The sequence below is a fragment of the Ovis canadensis genome, chromosome 7 (genome assembly GCF_042477335.2).
Source record: "Ovis canadensis isolate MfBH-ARS-UI-01 breed Bighorn chromosome 7, ARS-UI_OviCan_v2, whole genome shotgun sequence".
Lineage (NCBI taxonomy): Eukaryota > Metazoa > Chordata > Mammalia > Artiodactyla > Bovidae > Ovis > Ovis canadensis.
In genome coordinates, this window is record NC_091251.1 from 25,855,422 (window position 1) to 25,868,644 (window position 13,223).

General features: G+C 40.7%; 1 protein-coding gene across 7 annotated transcripts in view; it reads left to right on the plus strand.

Annotated features, from left to right (window-relative positions):
* The window catches only part of ZWILCH (zwilch kinetochore protein), a 42,299-nt gene that overhangs the window by 582 nt on the left and 28,494 nt on the right, over window positions 1–13,223 (plus strand). For 6 of the 7 annotated variants that reach the window (XM_069597628.1, XM_069597630.1, XM_069597629.1 and 3 more), the window contains exons 2-3: window positions 4,022–4,073; window positions 8,162–8,257. In XM_069597628.1, the coding sequence (XP_069453729.1) occupies window positions 4,022–4,073; window positions 8,162–8,257 (148 nt within the window). The remainder of the gene's footprint in view (window positions 1–4,021; window positions 4,074–8,161; window positions 8,258–13,223) is intronic. The other variant, XM_069597634.1, reaches the window with a different exon arrangement.

Consider the following 13,223-nt stretch of genomic DNA (forward strand, 5'->3'; position numbering starts at 1 on the left):
AGGTGACGAATTTTCCGAGAAGTGTATTATTCAATCTGATAATGCACACACAACTTGTGATATGTTAGAGGCATCGAACAGGATACAGAAAACTAGATGTTGATATAGTTCACCTGTTTAAAGCTTTGCTGGTGTGAAACGTGTTTTATAGTTTATTCAAGATGGTTTTTTGAGCAGCAGTCATAGTGATAACGTGATGGTTCAAAACACTTGTTTTACAGTGCCCTAGAAGGAGATGGCAACCCACTCCAGTGTTCTTGCCTGGAAAATCCCAGGGACGGAGGAGCCTGGTGGGCTGCCGTCTATGGGGTCGTACAGAGTCGGACACGACTGAAGTGACTTAGCAGCAGCAGGACTTCGTTTTATTCGTATAGTGAAAGTGAAGTCGCTCAGTCGTGCCCGAGTCTTTGCGACCCTATGGACTGTAGCCCACCAGGCTCCCCCATCCATGGGATTTTCTAGGCAAGAATATTGGAGTGGGTTGTCATTTCCTTCTCTAGGGCATCTTCCCGACCCAGGGATCCAACCCGGGTCTTCCGAGTTGCAGGCAGACTCTACCATCTGAGCCAACAAGGGAATCCTCATATAGTGAAGTACTAGTAATAAAGTGGATTCCGTCCAGTTCTGTATCCGACACAAAAATCTAATCCAGTAGTTCTCAAACTTGAGCGCGAATCAGAATCACCTGGCAAGTTGCCAAAACAGATTGCTGGGCCCACCCCCAGAATTTTTGATTTAGTAGGCCTGGGTGGAGTGGGATGAGATGGTTAGATAGCATCTCTGACTCAATGGACATGAATCTGAGCAAACCCTGGGAGATGTGAAGGACAGGGAAGCCTGCGTACTTTAGTCCATGGTGTCACAAAGAGTCAGACAAGACTGAGGGACTGAACAGCAGCAGGTTCTGGGTAGGGCTAAAGAGTTTCCCTTTCTAATCAATTTCAGGCGAAGCAGATGCTGCTGGCCTGACACCACACTTTGATAACCAACTGCTGTAATCTAACCCCTTTTTCTAAATATCATACTTGTTCATTATTTGTCTTCATTGCTTTTTATCCTGCTTATAAAAGTGGTACTGCTTGTCAGTTTTTTCAACACTGTAGAAAGATCACTAGCTTTTTTTTTTTTTTTTTTTTTAGCATTTATTTGTATTTGTTTATTTGGTACACCAAATCTTAGTTGCAGCCCCTGAGATCTTCACTGCCACGTGTGGGATCTTTAGTTTCGGCTTGTGGGATCTAGTTCCCTGACGCGTTTGAAACCAGGCACCCCCTGCAGTGGAAGCCGGGAGTCTTAGCCACTGGATCACCAGGGAAGTCCTCACTAGCTTTTTCTTTTAATTAACAATATGTTAGATAACTTTCAGTATGACAGCCTATAGATCTGTTTTTAGTGGGTATATGCTATTTCATTGCTTGGCTAGTTTATGTTTATTTAACCAGTCCCTTGTTGATAAATTTTACTTAGACTCTTTCGTAATTCTTTCATAAGCGTTAGTATTTCTCTCCACTTTTGAAGCATCAATTGCGTGTCTTCTCTTTAATCCCTCATATTACCTGTGTAGCCACCTGCCTACTGGAAATGTCCAAATGAGATCTCAAACTCATTATCTGCAAACTGAATCCATCTATTCCCTGCAGTGTGACAGTTTCCTGAATTCTGTCTCTGAGTTAAGAGTTCCAAGTCCAAGACTGTCATTTGGTTCTATTTTCCACCACCTCCATCCCATCTAGTCAGTCACCAGCTACCTTTGTTTTCCCTGCATCCTGACTGCTTTGTTTACCATCATCACTTTTTTCAGTACTACAAATTATTCAGTTATTTTCTGGCCTCCAAGTTTATCTCTCCACATCAGGAAGTCAGGGAGATTTTCTCATTTAAAACCTTGTAGTAGAGCTCCTCTTAGCTTTCAGGATAAAGTTGAAGCCCTCTAGCAAAGTCTCTTCCTGTGCACCACCCTCTTTGAGGCTCATCACCCTGTATTGCAGTTGTTGGCTGCAGTCAAGACTGTGAGCCAGGAACTATGCATTTGTTTTATATCTTAGACATTTAGTAAGAATTGTTGACTTGAAAAATGCACAACCTAAAATTACTGTTATTCAGGGGCCTTACTGAGTAGTATAGCCTGGCAATCAGCTTCAGATAGCTCTAAAGAACTGTTCCTAAAAGGTAAGGGAGGAGCCAGAATATATAGGAGTTTTGCTGAGGGAAATGTAGTTGAACATCAAAAGTTTACTACTAATCCCAGGAACAGACATCTCAAGTTAATGATTATAGTGCTTTTCCACTTTTGGGAAGATGTGGGAGTCTGAGCTCATTGAAGTTACTCCTTTGGTGTGTATCTTAACTGTCTAGTCCTGAATTCTCCTCAGGGTGCACCAAGGTGGCTGCAGTGGCTGATGGCTGATGGCAGGCAGTATTGGCGGTGTATCAGAAAGACAGGCAACACTTTTTTGTTCACAGAGTGCCTGCCCATAAAATACATACTGGTGAAATGATTATTGAATGATGGTTGAATGATCCTTGAGTTACGCATGCATAGAGATAAACTTCTTTTCTCAAGGACTTACTGTGGTGGTCCAGTGGTTAAGAATCCACCTTGCAATGCAGGGGACATAGATTCGATCCCTGGTGGGGGATCCCACATGTCTCTCGAGCCACGCACCTACTGAGCCCACGCACTCCAGACACAGAGAGTCACAACTAGAGAGCCCACATGACCCAGTGAAAAATCTCATGTGACTCAACAAAGATCCTGTGTGCTGCAACTAAGACCTGATACAGCCAAATAAATAAATATAGGGGGAAAAGTCACAGCCTTGTCCAAAATGACCAAAGTGAATCAATCAGTCACAGGCCTAGTTTTTATTTCAATGAGTTACAGAGTGGATCAAATAATGGTATCCTGAAACTGTTCTGTTGGGTTCCTTTAGGACTCTAACGATTCTTTTGTCTTCTAGAGTGTAGATCAAGCTGATGTGCATTTTTGGTATCTTAATAGTTTATAGTTTACATGCTTTGGGATCAGCTTTTTAAAATATATATAATTTTACTTATTTATTTTTGGCTGTGCTGGGTCTTGGTTGCTGCTGGGGCTTTTCCGCAGCTACGGTGAGCAGGGCTACTCTGGTTGCAGTGCGAAGGCTTCTCACTGTGGTGACTTCTCTTGCTGCAGAGCACAGGCTCTAGGGCGCTTCAGTAGCCTCAGTTCCTGGGCTCTAGAGCCCAGGCTCAAGGGCTGTAGCGTGTGGGCTTAGCTGTCCCGAGGCGTGTGTGGGCTTCCCAGATCAGAGATTGAATCCATGTCCCCTGCCTTTGCAGGTGGGTCCTTTACCACTCGGCCACCCGGGAAGCCCCGGGATCAGCTTTCTTCAATGGAATGACACTTACGATGCATCTCAACATTTCGTGCTTCCATTTTAAGAATGCTTTAGCGTTATCCAGCTCACTAATTTTTTGGTGTCAACTCATGAAAACAGGGAGGATAGCAATAGAAACTCAAGGCCTGGGACCCTTAAATAACCTCTCCATAATTACCCACTGATTTCAGTTATTTTTGCTTCCCAAAAATCATGTTGTAACTTACATTTTAATAGTAATTAGTACTGTGTTTTAAAAGTTACAAGAATAGAGGTAGGTGACCTAATTTCCTGCTGCCTCTGAGAAGCAGTTGTACCCAGTTTAGGGCAGCTGTCTATCTCTTTTCTCTGGCTGTACTTCAGGACATGTGGGATCTTAGTTTTTTCAACCAGGGATCGAACCTGTGCCCCCTGCATTGAAAGGACATAGTTTTAACCACTGGACCACCAGGGAAGTCCCAAGGGGCAGCTGTCTATTCATCTTTACCACATTCTTTTTTTTCTTTCCTTATTAACCTAATGCTATTTTTCTGCTTCTCTTTTCCCAACTGTGCCTTAGTGCTGTCATGAGTACTCTGAATTTTTGATTTCTCTCAGTAACTCCAGAGTTTAAATGACAAAATACTGTAGCTTTATTTTTCACATGTGTTTCTGCATTTCAGGGAATTTGATGAAAAAAAGAAAGGAATCTGTAAAGACCCATTTATCTATGAGGTATGAACAACTTATTTGGTTTTTAAACAACTCAGTCATCCTAAAATTGTTTTTAAAAGTTGAGTTTATCAAAGTTGATTTACATACATTAAATGTCACCCTTTTAGAGTACAGTTCTATGAATTTTTACAAATGCATTTAGTTGTATTACCATCTCCATAATCAAGAACATTCCTATGATCTCCAAAAAAATCTCATGTCTCTTTTTACTTAACCCTTTCCCCTGTTCTGTTTTACATCTGTTTTTTTGTGTGGCCTTTTCTGAATGTCATATAAATAAAGCCATATGGTTTATACCTTTTCTGTCTGGCTTTTCTCAATAAGTATAATGCATTTGTTTTCTTTTCTTTTTTTTTTTAATGGCCATGCCACATGGCATGTGGGATCTTAGTTCCCCAACCAGGAGCTGAACCTTCACCCCTTGCATTGGAAGTACAGACTTTCAACTGCTCAAGTCCTGAGTATAATGCATTTGTGATTTGACTGTGGTGTGGTGTGTATCAGTAGTTCATCCCTTTTTATTGTTGAGTAATAGTCCATTGTATGAATGCAGTTTGGTTATCCATTCACTATTCAGACTGGATTGTTTCCAGTTTTTAATAGTTTTGCATAAAGCTGCTATAAACATTCGTGAATTTATTAAGCATCTAACATGCCAAGTGTTCCACAGGTAAAACTTACCATAGAACTTAATCCTCTAAAACAGTTAACAAACTAAAATAAATTATGTCTAAAAGGCTAGCTGAGGATATCATTTATGACATCAGTGTCATAAACGATAAGTGTTAATACCCATGTATATGAAATATATGAAATGCTCTTAAAACCAATAAGGAATGAAGATAATCATAATAGATGAATAGGTAGAAGATAAAAATAAGTTTTGGAGAAGACTGTTGAGAGTCCCTTGGACTGCAAGATCAAACCAGTTAATCCTAAAGGCAATCAGTCCTAAATATTCATTGGAAGGATTGATGTTGAAGCTGAAACTCCAGTACTTTGGCGACGTAATGCAAAGAGCTGTCTCATTGGAAAAAACCCTGATGCTGGGAAAGACTGAGGGCAGGAGGAGAAGGTTGGATGGCATCCTTGACTCAATGGACATGAGTTTGAACAAACTCCAGGAGATAGTGAAGGACAGGGAAGCCTGGCATGCTGCCGTCCATGGGGTTGCAAAGAGTCGGTCGGACACAACTTAGTGACTGAACAACAACAATTCAATCCACAACAGTATTCAATCAAGAACGAAGTAGATACGAGGCTCCCCTGCTCGTTCAGTGGTTGGAAATCCACCTGCCAGTGTAGGGGTCACGGGTTTGATTCCTGACCTGGGAAGATCATACATGCCCTGGAGCAGTTAGACCTGCGGGCGCAACTACTGAGCCTGAGCCTCCCGGAGCCTGTGCTCTGCACTGAGAGAAGCCACTCAGTGAGAAGCCCACGTGCAGCACTGAAGACCTGCTGCTGCTGCTAAGTCACTTCAGTTGTGTCCGACTCTGTGCGACCCCATAGACGGCAGCCCACCAGGCTCCCCCGTCCCTAGGATTCTCCCGGCAAGAGCACTGGAGTGGGTTGCCATTTCCTTCTCCACTGAAGACCTAGTGCAGCCAAAAATTATTAAACTCAAAAAGTTTAGTAGATTAGAGTAACAAAGCATCCTTTGCTCTCTGTACTTGGTATCTAAATGCTTCGATTTCCAAACTAAGAAATAAATAGATTCAAGTAATGAGAGATAATTGTCAATAATAAGCATTTTAGCGGCTGTTCACTGTCATTAGTGATCGAATAAATGAAATTTATAAAATAACAAGATACTACTTTTTGCTAGGTGAGATGGTAAAAAGAATGTAAGTAGTGTGTTGACGTAAAATGAGAATGCGTACATGTGAATATGACATTTGAAAGGCAATCTGACAGTATCAGTGTGATTTTAGATACTCATCTTAAGAAAGTAGTTAAAGGGGAACTTCCCTGTTGGTCCAGTGGTTAAGACTCCGAGCTTCCACTGCGGAGGGCATGGGTTCATCCCTGGTTGGAGGAGCTCCACATGTTGTGGGGTGCAGAGGAGGTAGTAATTAAAGCATATTCTTTATCAGTTATTATAGCATATAATTGGAAAATGCACAAATGTTGAATAATATGGAATTAATTATGTGATGGTAGCTCCATGGCACTAGACAGCCTAAAAAAGTTTAATGGCATGGAAGGAAGTTCATGATATAAAACTTAGAATATTCTGTTTATTTATTAAGCAAAAATCTGTTGCATTATCAAAATAATATATTTCTATTTAAGTAGGTTTATTTATATGTCTGGGAAAAGATTAGGCAAAATATACACCAATAAGATTAATAATAGTAGTGACTACTCTGGCTATGTGGGTCAAGAAACCATAGTTAGAACAAGACATGGAACAACCTACTGGTTCAAAATTGGGAATGGGGTACATCAAGACTGTATACTGTTACCCTGCTTGTTTAACTTCTATGCGGAGTACATCATGCGAGATGACAGGCTGGATGAAATCACAAGCTGGAATCAAGATTGCTGAGAGAAATATCAGCAACCTCAGATGTGCAGATGATACCACTCTAATGCCTGAAAACAAAGAGGAACTAAAGAACCTCTTGATGAGAGTGAAGAGGAGAGTGGAAAAGCTGGCTTGAAGCTCAACATTCAAAAATCTAAGGGACTTCCCTGGTGGTCAGTGGCTAAAACTCCCTGCTCCCAATGCATGGGACCTGGGTTCAATCCCTGGTCAGGGAGCTAGGTCCCACATGCCATAACTAAAGGTCGAAGATCCTGCATGCAACAACTAAGACCTGGCACAGCCAAAAAAAAAGTCTGAGATCACGTCATCCGGTCCCATCACTTCATGTTAAGTAGAAGAGGAAATAGTGGAAGCAGTGAGAGAGTTTATTTTGGGGGGTTACAAAATCACCGAGGACTGTGACTGTAGCCATGAAATTAAAAGATGCTTACTCCTTGGAAGGAAAGCTATGACAAACCTAGACAGTGTATTAAAAAGCAGACACGTCACTTTGCTGACAAAGGTCCACATAGTCAAAGTTACAGATTTTCCAGTAGTCATGTATGGATGTGAGAGTTGGACCAGAAAGAAGACTGAGCCAAAAAATTAATGCTTCCGAACTGTGGTGAAGAAGACTTGGACTGCGAGGAGATCAAGAAAAAGGACTTCAACCCTGAGCATTCATTGGAAGGACTGTTGCTGAAGCTAAAGTTCCAGTACTTTGGCCACCTGATGTGAAGAGCTGACTCACTGGAAGAGACTCTAATGCTGGGAAAGATTGAAGGCAAAAGGAGAAGGGAGCAGCAGAGGATGAGATAGTCAGATAGCATCATCAACCTAGTGGACATGAATTTGAGCAAACTCTGGGAGATCATGGAGGACAGAGGAGCCTGGTGTGCTGCAGTTCATGGGGTGGCAGAGAGTTGGACACAACTCGGGGACTGAACAACAACTGGTTAGTAGAATATAGATGAGTTTTATCTGTTAGCTATCTGTTTTTAAACTTTTCTACAATAAATGTTTATTGTAATTGGAATGAAGAAATACACAGTACCTATACAGTGACAAAGTTCTAAATTTCATGGAAAAAGTCAGAAAAAATAATGTTTAGTAAAGAGCTAATTTTATGGTTCCTAACAGTAAATCCAGAATGATTAGGGGAAGAGGATGTCAGTGTGGTCCTAATCAAAAGGCCTTACAAGGCAGGGTGCTCTCTAGGTGGGCCTTGAAGCATACAGATACAAAATATAATAGCTAGGTTTTGTTGTTGTTTTGACCACTCTAGGCTTGCAGGGATCTTAGTTCTCCAACCTGGGATTGAACCTTTGCCCTCTGCAGTGAAAGCTTGGAGTCATAACCACTGGACTTCTAGGGAATTCCCCAGCTAGATTTTCTCAACATGAAAAACAACATGGGCAAAGAATAAATGAAATTGTATTTTTAAAACATTAAGTCTTGTTCAGTTACTTGCATAGAAGTGGTCTTTATGTGTTTAAATATTTGTACATATATATATGTGTCTCTATAACATTGCTGGACCTCAATCTGTTTTTAATAGGCTGATATTCAAGTGCAGTTGATCAGCAAAGGCCAACCAAACCCTTTGAAAAATATTCTACATGAAAATGAAACCATATTTATTGTGGAAAAAGTGGTAAGTAGTGCTTGGGCTTTGTGGCTAATTCTTAACAGCCAAGTTTGGTTTCTGAGGGATAATCTCAAATGTACACATTTTCATGTCAGCGTATTAGTGTGGATTCTAACATCTTTTAGTAATAAGTAGAGTGCTGTCCAATAGATAATGTGAACCACATATGTAATTAAAAACTTTCTAGTAGCCTCATAAAACAAAAAGAGGAAATTAAATTTCATACTGTAAAATTTACTTTTTCGTTTGTTTAGTTGTGTGAATTTTAACACATTTATACAGTGTGGTAGTCATCACCATAATCAGAACACAAAACGGCTCCATCACCCTGAAAACTCCCTTGTGCTATTCCTTTAAAATCATTCCTCCTCCTCCCTCACTGTAGCGTGGTCTAAGAGTGTCATGAATGGAATCATACGAAAGTGTATAAACTTTTGAGTCTGGCATCTTTCAGTACAATAATGCCTTTGAGATTCATTCAGGTTATATGTGTTTAGTGGTTCTTTTAGTTGCTGATCCATTCCTGATCCAGAGAGCTAAATAAACAAGGAATATGATCATCTTTGTACAAAGTCCTATGTGAGCACAAGTTTTCTTTACTGTAAATAGCTAGGAATAGGATTGCCGGGTCTGAAATGATGTTTATAATGTTTTTTAAAAATCTAATGTTAATCATTTCAATAATTAATATAAAAATCAAAATGAGATTTTAAGCTCTTTTTTCCCATACTGCATCTTCAAAATTTGATATGGATTTTACACTTAAATCTCAATTTGATCTGGCCACATTTCAGGTGTTCAAAAGCCATATGTGACTGGTGGATGGCTATTGTTACACACAGCATAAGTCACTATGACTCATGAATTTCTACTTTAATTTTCTCTTGTCAAATCTAACAGGAGTTCAGTTCAGTCTCAGTCATGTCCAACTCTTTGCGACCCCATGAATCGTAGCACGCCAGACCTCCCTGTCCATCACCAACTCCCGAAGTTCACCCAGACTCACATCCATCGAGTCAGTGATGCCATCCAGCCATCTCATCCTCGGTCGTCCCCTTCTCCACCTGCCCCCAATCCCTCCCAGCATCAGAGTCTTTTCCAATGAGTCAACTCTTCGCATGAGGTGGCCAAAGTACTGGAGCTTCAGCTTTAGCATCATTCCTTCCAAAGAAATCCCAGGGCTGATCTCCTTCAGAATGGACTGGTTGGATCTCCTTGCAGTCCAAGGGACTCTCAAGAGTCTTCTCCAACACCACAGTTCAAAAGCATCAATTCTTCGGCACTCAGCCTTCTTCACAGTCCAACTCTCACATCCATACATGACCACAGGAAAAACCACAGCCTTGACTAGACGGACCTTTGTTGGCAAAGTAATGTCTCTGCTTTTGAATATGCTATCTAGGTTGGTCATAACTTTTCTCCCAAGGAGTAAGCGTCTTTTAATTTCATGGCTGCAGTCACCATCTGTAGTGATTTTGGAGCCCAAAAAAATAAAGTCTGACACTGTTTCTACTGTTTCCCCATCTATTTCCCATGGAGTGATGGGACCGGATACCATGATCTTCATTTTCTGAATGTTGAGCTTTAAGCCAACTTTTTTGCTCTCCTCTTTTACTTTCATCAAGAGGCTTTTTAGCTCCTCTTTACTTTCTGCCATAAGGGTGGTGTCATCTGCATATCTGAGGTTATTGATATTTCTCCCAACAATCTTGATTCCAGCTTGTGTTTCTTCCAGTCCAGTGTTTCTCATGATATACTCTGCATGTAAGTTAAATAAGCAGGGTGACAATATACAGCCTTGATGTACTCCTTTTCCTGTTTGGAACCAGTCTGTTGTTTCATGTCCAGTTCTATCTGTTGCTTCCTGACCTGCATACAGATTTCTCAAGAGGCAGGTTAGGTGGTCTGGTATTCCCATCTCTTTCAGAATTTTCCACAGTTTATTGTGATCCACACAGTCAAAGGGTTTGGCGTAATCAATAAAGCAAAAATAGATGTTTTTCTGGAACTCTCTTGCTTTTTCCATGATCCAGCAGATGTTGGCAATTTGATCTCTGGTTCCTCTGCCTTTTCTAAAACCAGCTTGAACATCCGGAAGTTCACGGTTAACGTATTGCTGAAGCCTGGCTTGGAGAATTTTGAGCATTACTTTACTAGCATGTGAGATGAGTGCAATTGTGCGGTAGTTTGAGCATTCTTTGGCATTGCCTTTCTTTGGGATTGGAATGAAAACTGACCTTTTCCAGTCCTGTGGCCACTGCTGAGTTTTCCAAATTTGCTGGCCTATTGAGTGCAGCACTTTCACAGCATCATCTTTCAGGATTTGAAACAGCTGAACTGGAATTCCATCACCTCCACTAGCTTTGTTCATAGTGATGCTTTCTAAGGCCCACTTGACTTCACATTCCAAGATGTCTGGCTCTAGATTAGTGATCACATCATCATGATTATCTGGGTTGTGAAGATCTTTTTTGTACAGTTCTTCCGTGTATTCAGGACCTTCTTATTTTTTTCATCACTTTATAATTACATCGTTACACCTTTGTGTTTTAAATAGGGAACCGTTCTGGCCGAGCAGTAGCAGTGGTTTTAGTTGAGTGCTGATAATGCTGTCATTTTACACAGTTACTTTGGGGCCAGGACCCGTTTTTTGGGTTTATCGTTTCTTGAAGTAGATAGAAACAGGATATAACAGGAGAAAGTGGATATTCCTTTAGAAGGAATGCCTGTTTGCTTTAGGACCTGCATGCTGTCTGGATGGGGATTGGGATGCATGAACAGAGAGCACTCTGTTTTACATACTACACGAAAACTCCTTTCTGAGGAGGGGACTACTTTATTTTTTGTATTAGTGATGCTTATTTATGGTGGACAGATGCTTGGAAAATAATTATAAGTGAATTATGTGGCTGAATTTAGACTTTTGTTATGAGGAGAGAGAAAATGTGTGTAGAGCAAAAGCTGCAAGATGAAAATGAGTTTCTAGGGAAAGGTAAAGAGGAGCAGAGGAATTTGTGGAAATTGGTTGAGATACTAGTGAGGAAACAGCTTGGAGTTGTGAGGACTTACCTGGAGTTCAGTGAGGTCCTGGCATTTTTGGATGGGAAACAACTAAAATGGCCTTCAAGTCTGCAAAGGTCAATAGAGCTTACAGCATGAGTTTTAGTTAGGTGGATAATACTGAAAAGTAGGATGGAAGGGAAAATGACATTTCTTGGATACTTCTAGGAACTATTTGGAAACCCAGGCCTAGAAGGGAATAAAATCTGGAATCTGGCAGAAGAAATTCAAAGTTGAGGATACATCTAGGTCAGATAACTACTAAATATTCACTGCTGGAAGACCTTAGTGGACAGGAACTTGGGTTTTGAAGTCAGACTACCTAGATCAGGGGTTTCCTCGATGGCTCCGTGGGAAAGAATCCACCTGTAACGTAGGAGACCCTGGTTTGATTCCTGGGTCAGGGAGATCTTCTGGAGAAGGGATAGGCTACCCACGCCAGTATTCTGGCCTGGAGAATTCCATGGACTGTATAATAGTCCATGGGTTCGCAAAGAGTTAGACTCGACTGAGCAACTTTCACTTTACCTAGATCCAAATGTGGGTTTTGCCACTCAACTGCTTATTCTATATAAGCTATTCAGCCAACCACTAGCTCAGTTTTCAGTCCATAAAATAGGGTTATTAATAGGATCTTTCTCAGGGTTTTTATGAAGAATAAAAGAAAGCTTAGAACAGTAGCTCATACATAGTACATGCTCAGGAAATGTTATTTCGTTTAATTTTTGTTATTATTGGCAGTGCTGAGCTATTTCACTACTTAAACATGTGGATATGAGAAACACAAATGAGAGCTGAGAGTCCTAAGAGGAATAGACTTAAGAAGTAAGGGCTGTGCATTAAAAAGAATGAAATAATGCCATTTGCAGCAACATGGCTGGACCTAGAGGCTGTCATACTGAGCCCGAGACACAGCGACTTGGCCTGCACAGGCTGCAGGGCTCTGCTGGCTGCTGGAAACCCTTCGGATATGTGTCTTCCTGAAAACCAACGAAAGTTGTTGCTGCTGTTTTAATTTTAAGAATTCTATTTGAATATCTTTCTAAAAGATAGGTTTCTTCCTTAATATACCATTGACTCCTGAACAACACAGGGCTTGGGCTGCCCCACCATCTGTGTTGCTGAAAATCCTAGTGTACCTTTACAGTTGGCCCTCTGTATCTGTGGTTCTACATCCACAGGTTCAACCAATCATGGACTGTCTAGTACTGCAGGGTTAATATTTACCATTAAAAAAATCCACATGTAAATGCACCTGCCTAGTCCAAACTTGCATTGTTCAAGAGACGACTGTATTGGAATAGTAGTTTAGTATATACTTCTACCAGGACAGGGAGACCTGGCATGCTGCAATCCATGGGGTCGCAGAGTCAGACACGACTGAGCAACTGAACTGAATTACTAGTATGGTATAGTATTAGTACTAGTGTTATAGTATGCAATTAATATTATAGTATAGTGAAATTGGGAACAATATTAGGATTATAATATATTATTAGTACCAGTATTATAGTATAATATAGCATAGAATTAGTATAATATAGCAAATCAGTATAGTCTGGAACCATATACCCTATATTTCTATAATAATGAGGTAACTAACATCAGCTGCTGTAACAAATCCTGGAGACTTAGAAAATGAGTCGAAAGGGCTATGAACCTTCAAGTTTGGGGAATGACAAAATCAGGGAGTCTCCCATGGGTTTCCCTCGGTGTTTTGTATATAATTTGTACATGGTAGAGCACTTCCTTTTCTGATGGCGTCATATACTTCCTTTATCAGTGCAACATAGATCAATATCTTCTTACAGGACAGTGGAAATACTTCTGATGAGTGGTGAGATGGATTGGTACCCCATTGGTTTCTAGCTATGATTCTTGTCATAACCCAATCATTTTGCGCTTCAGGGTC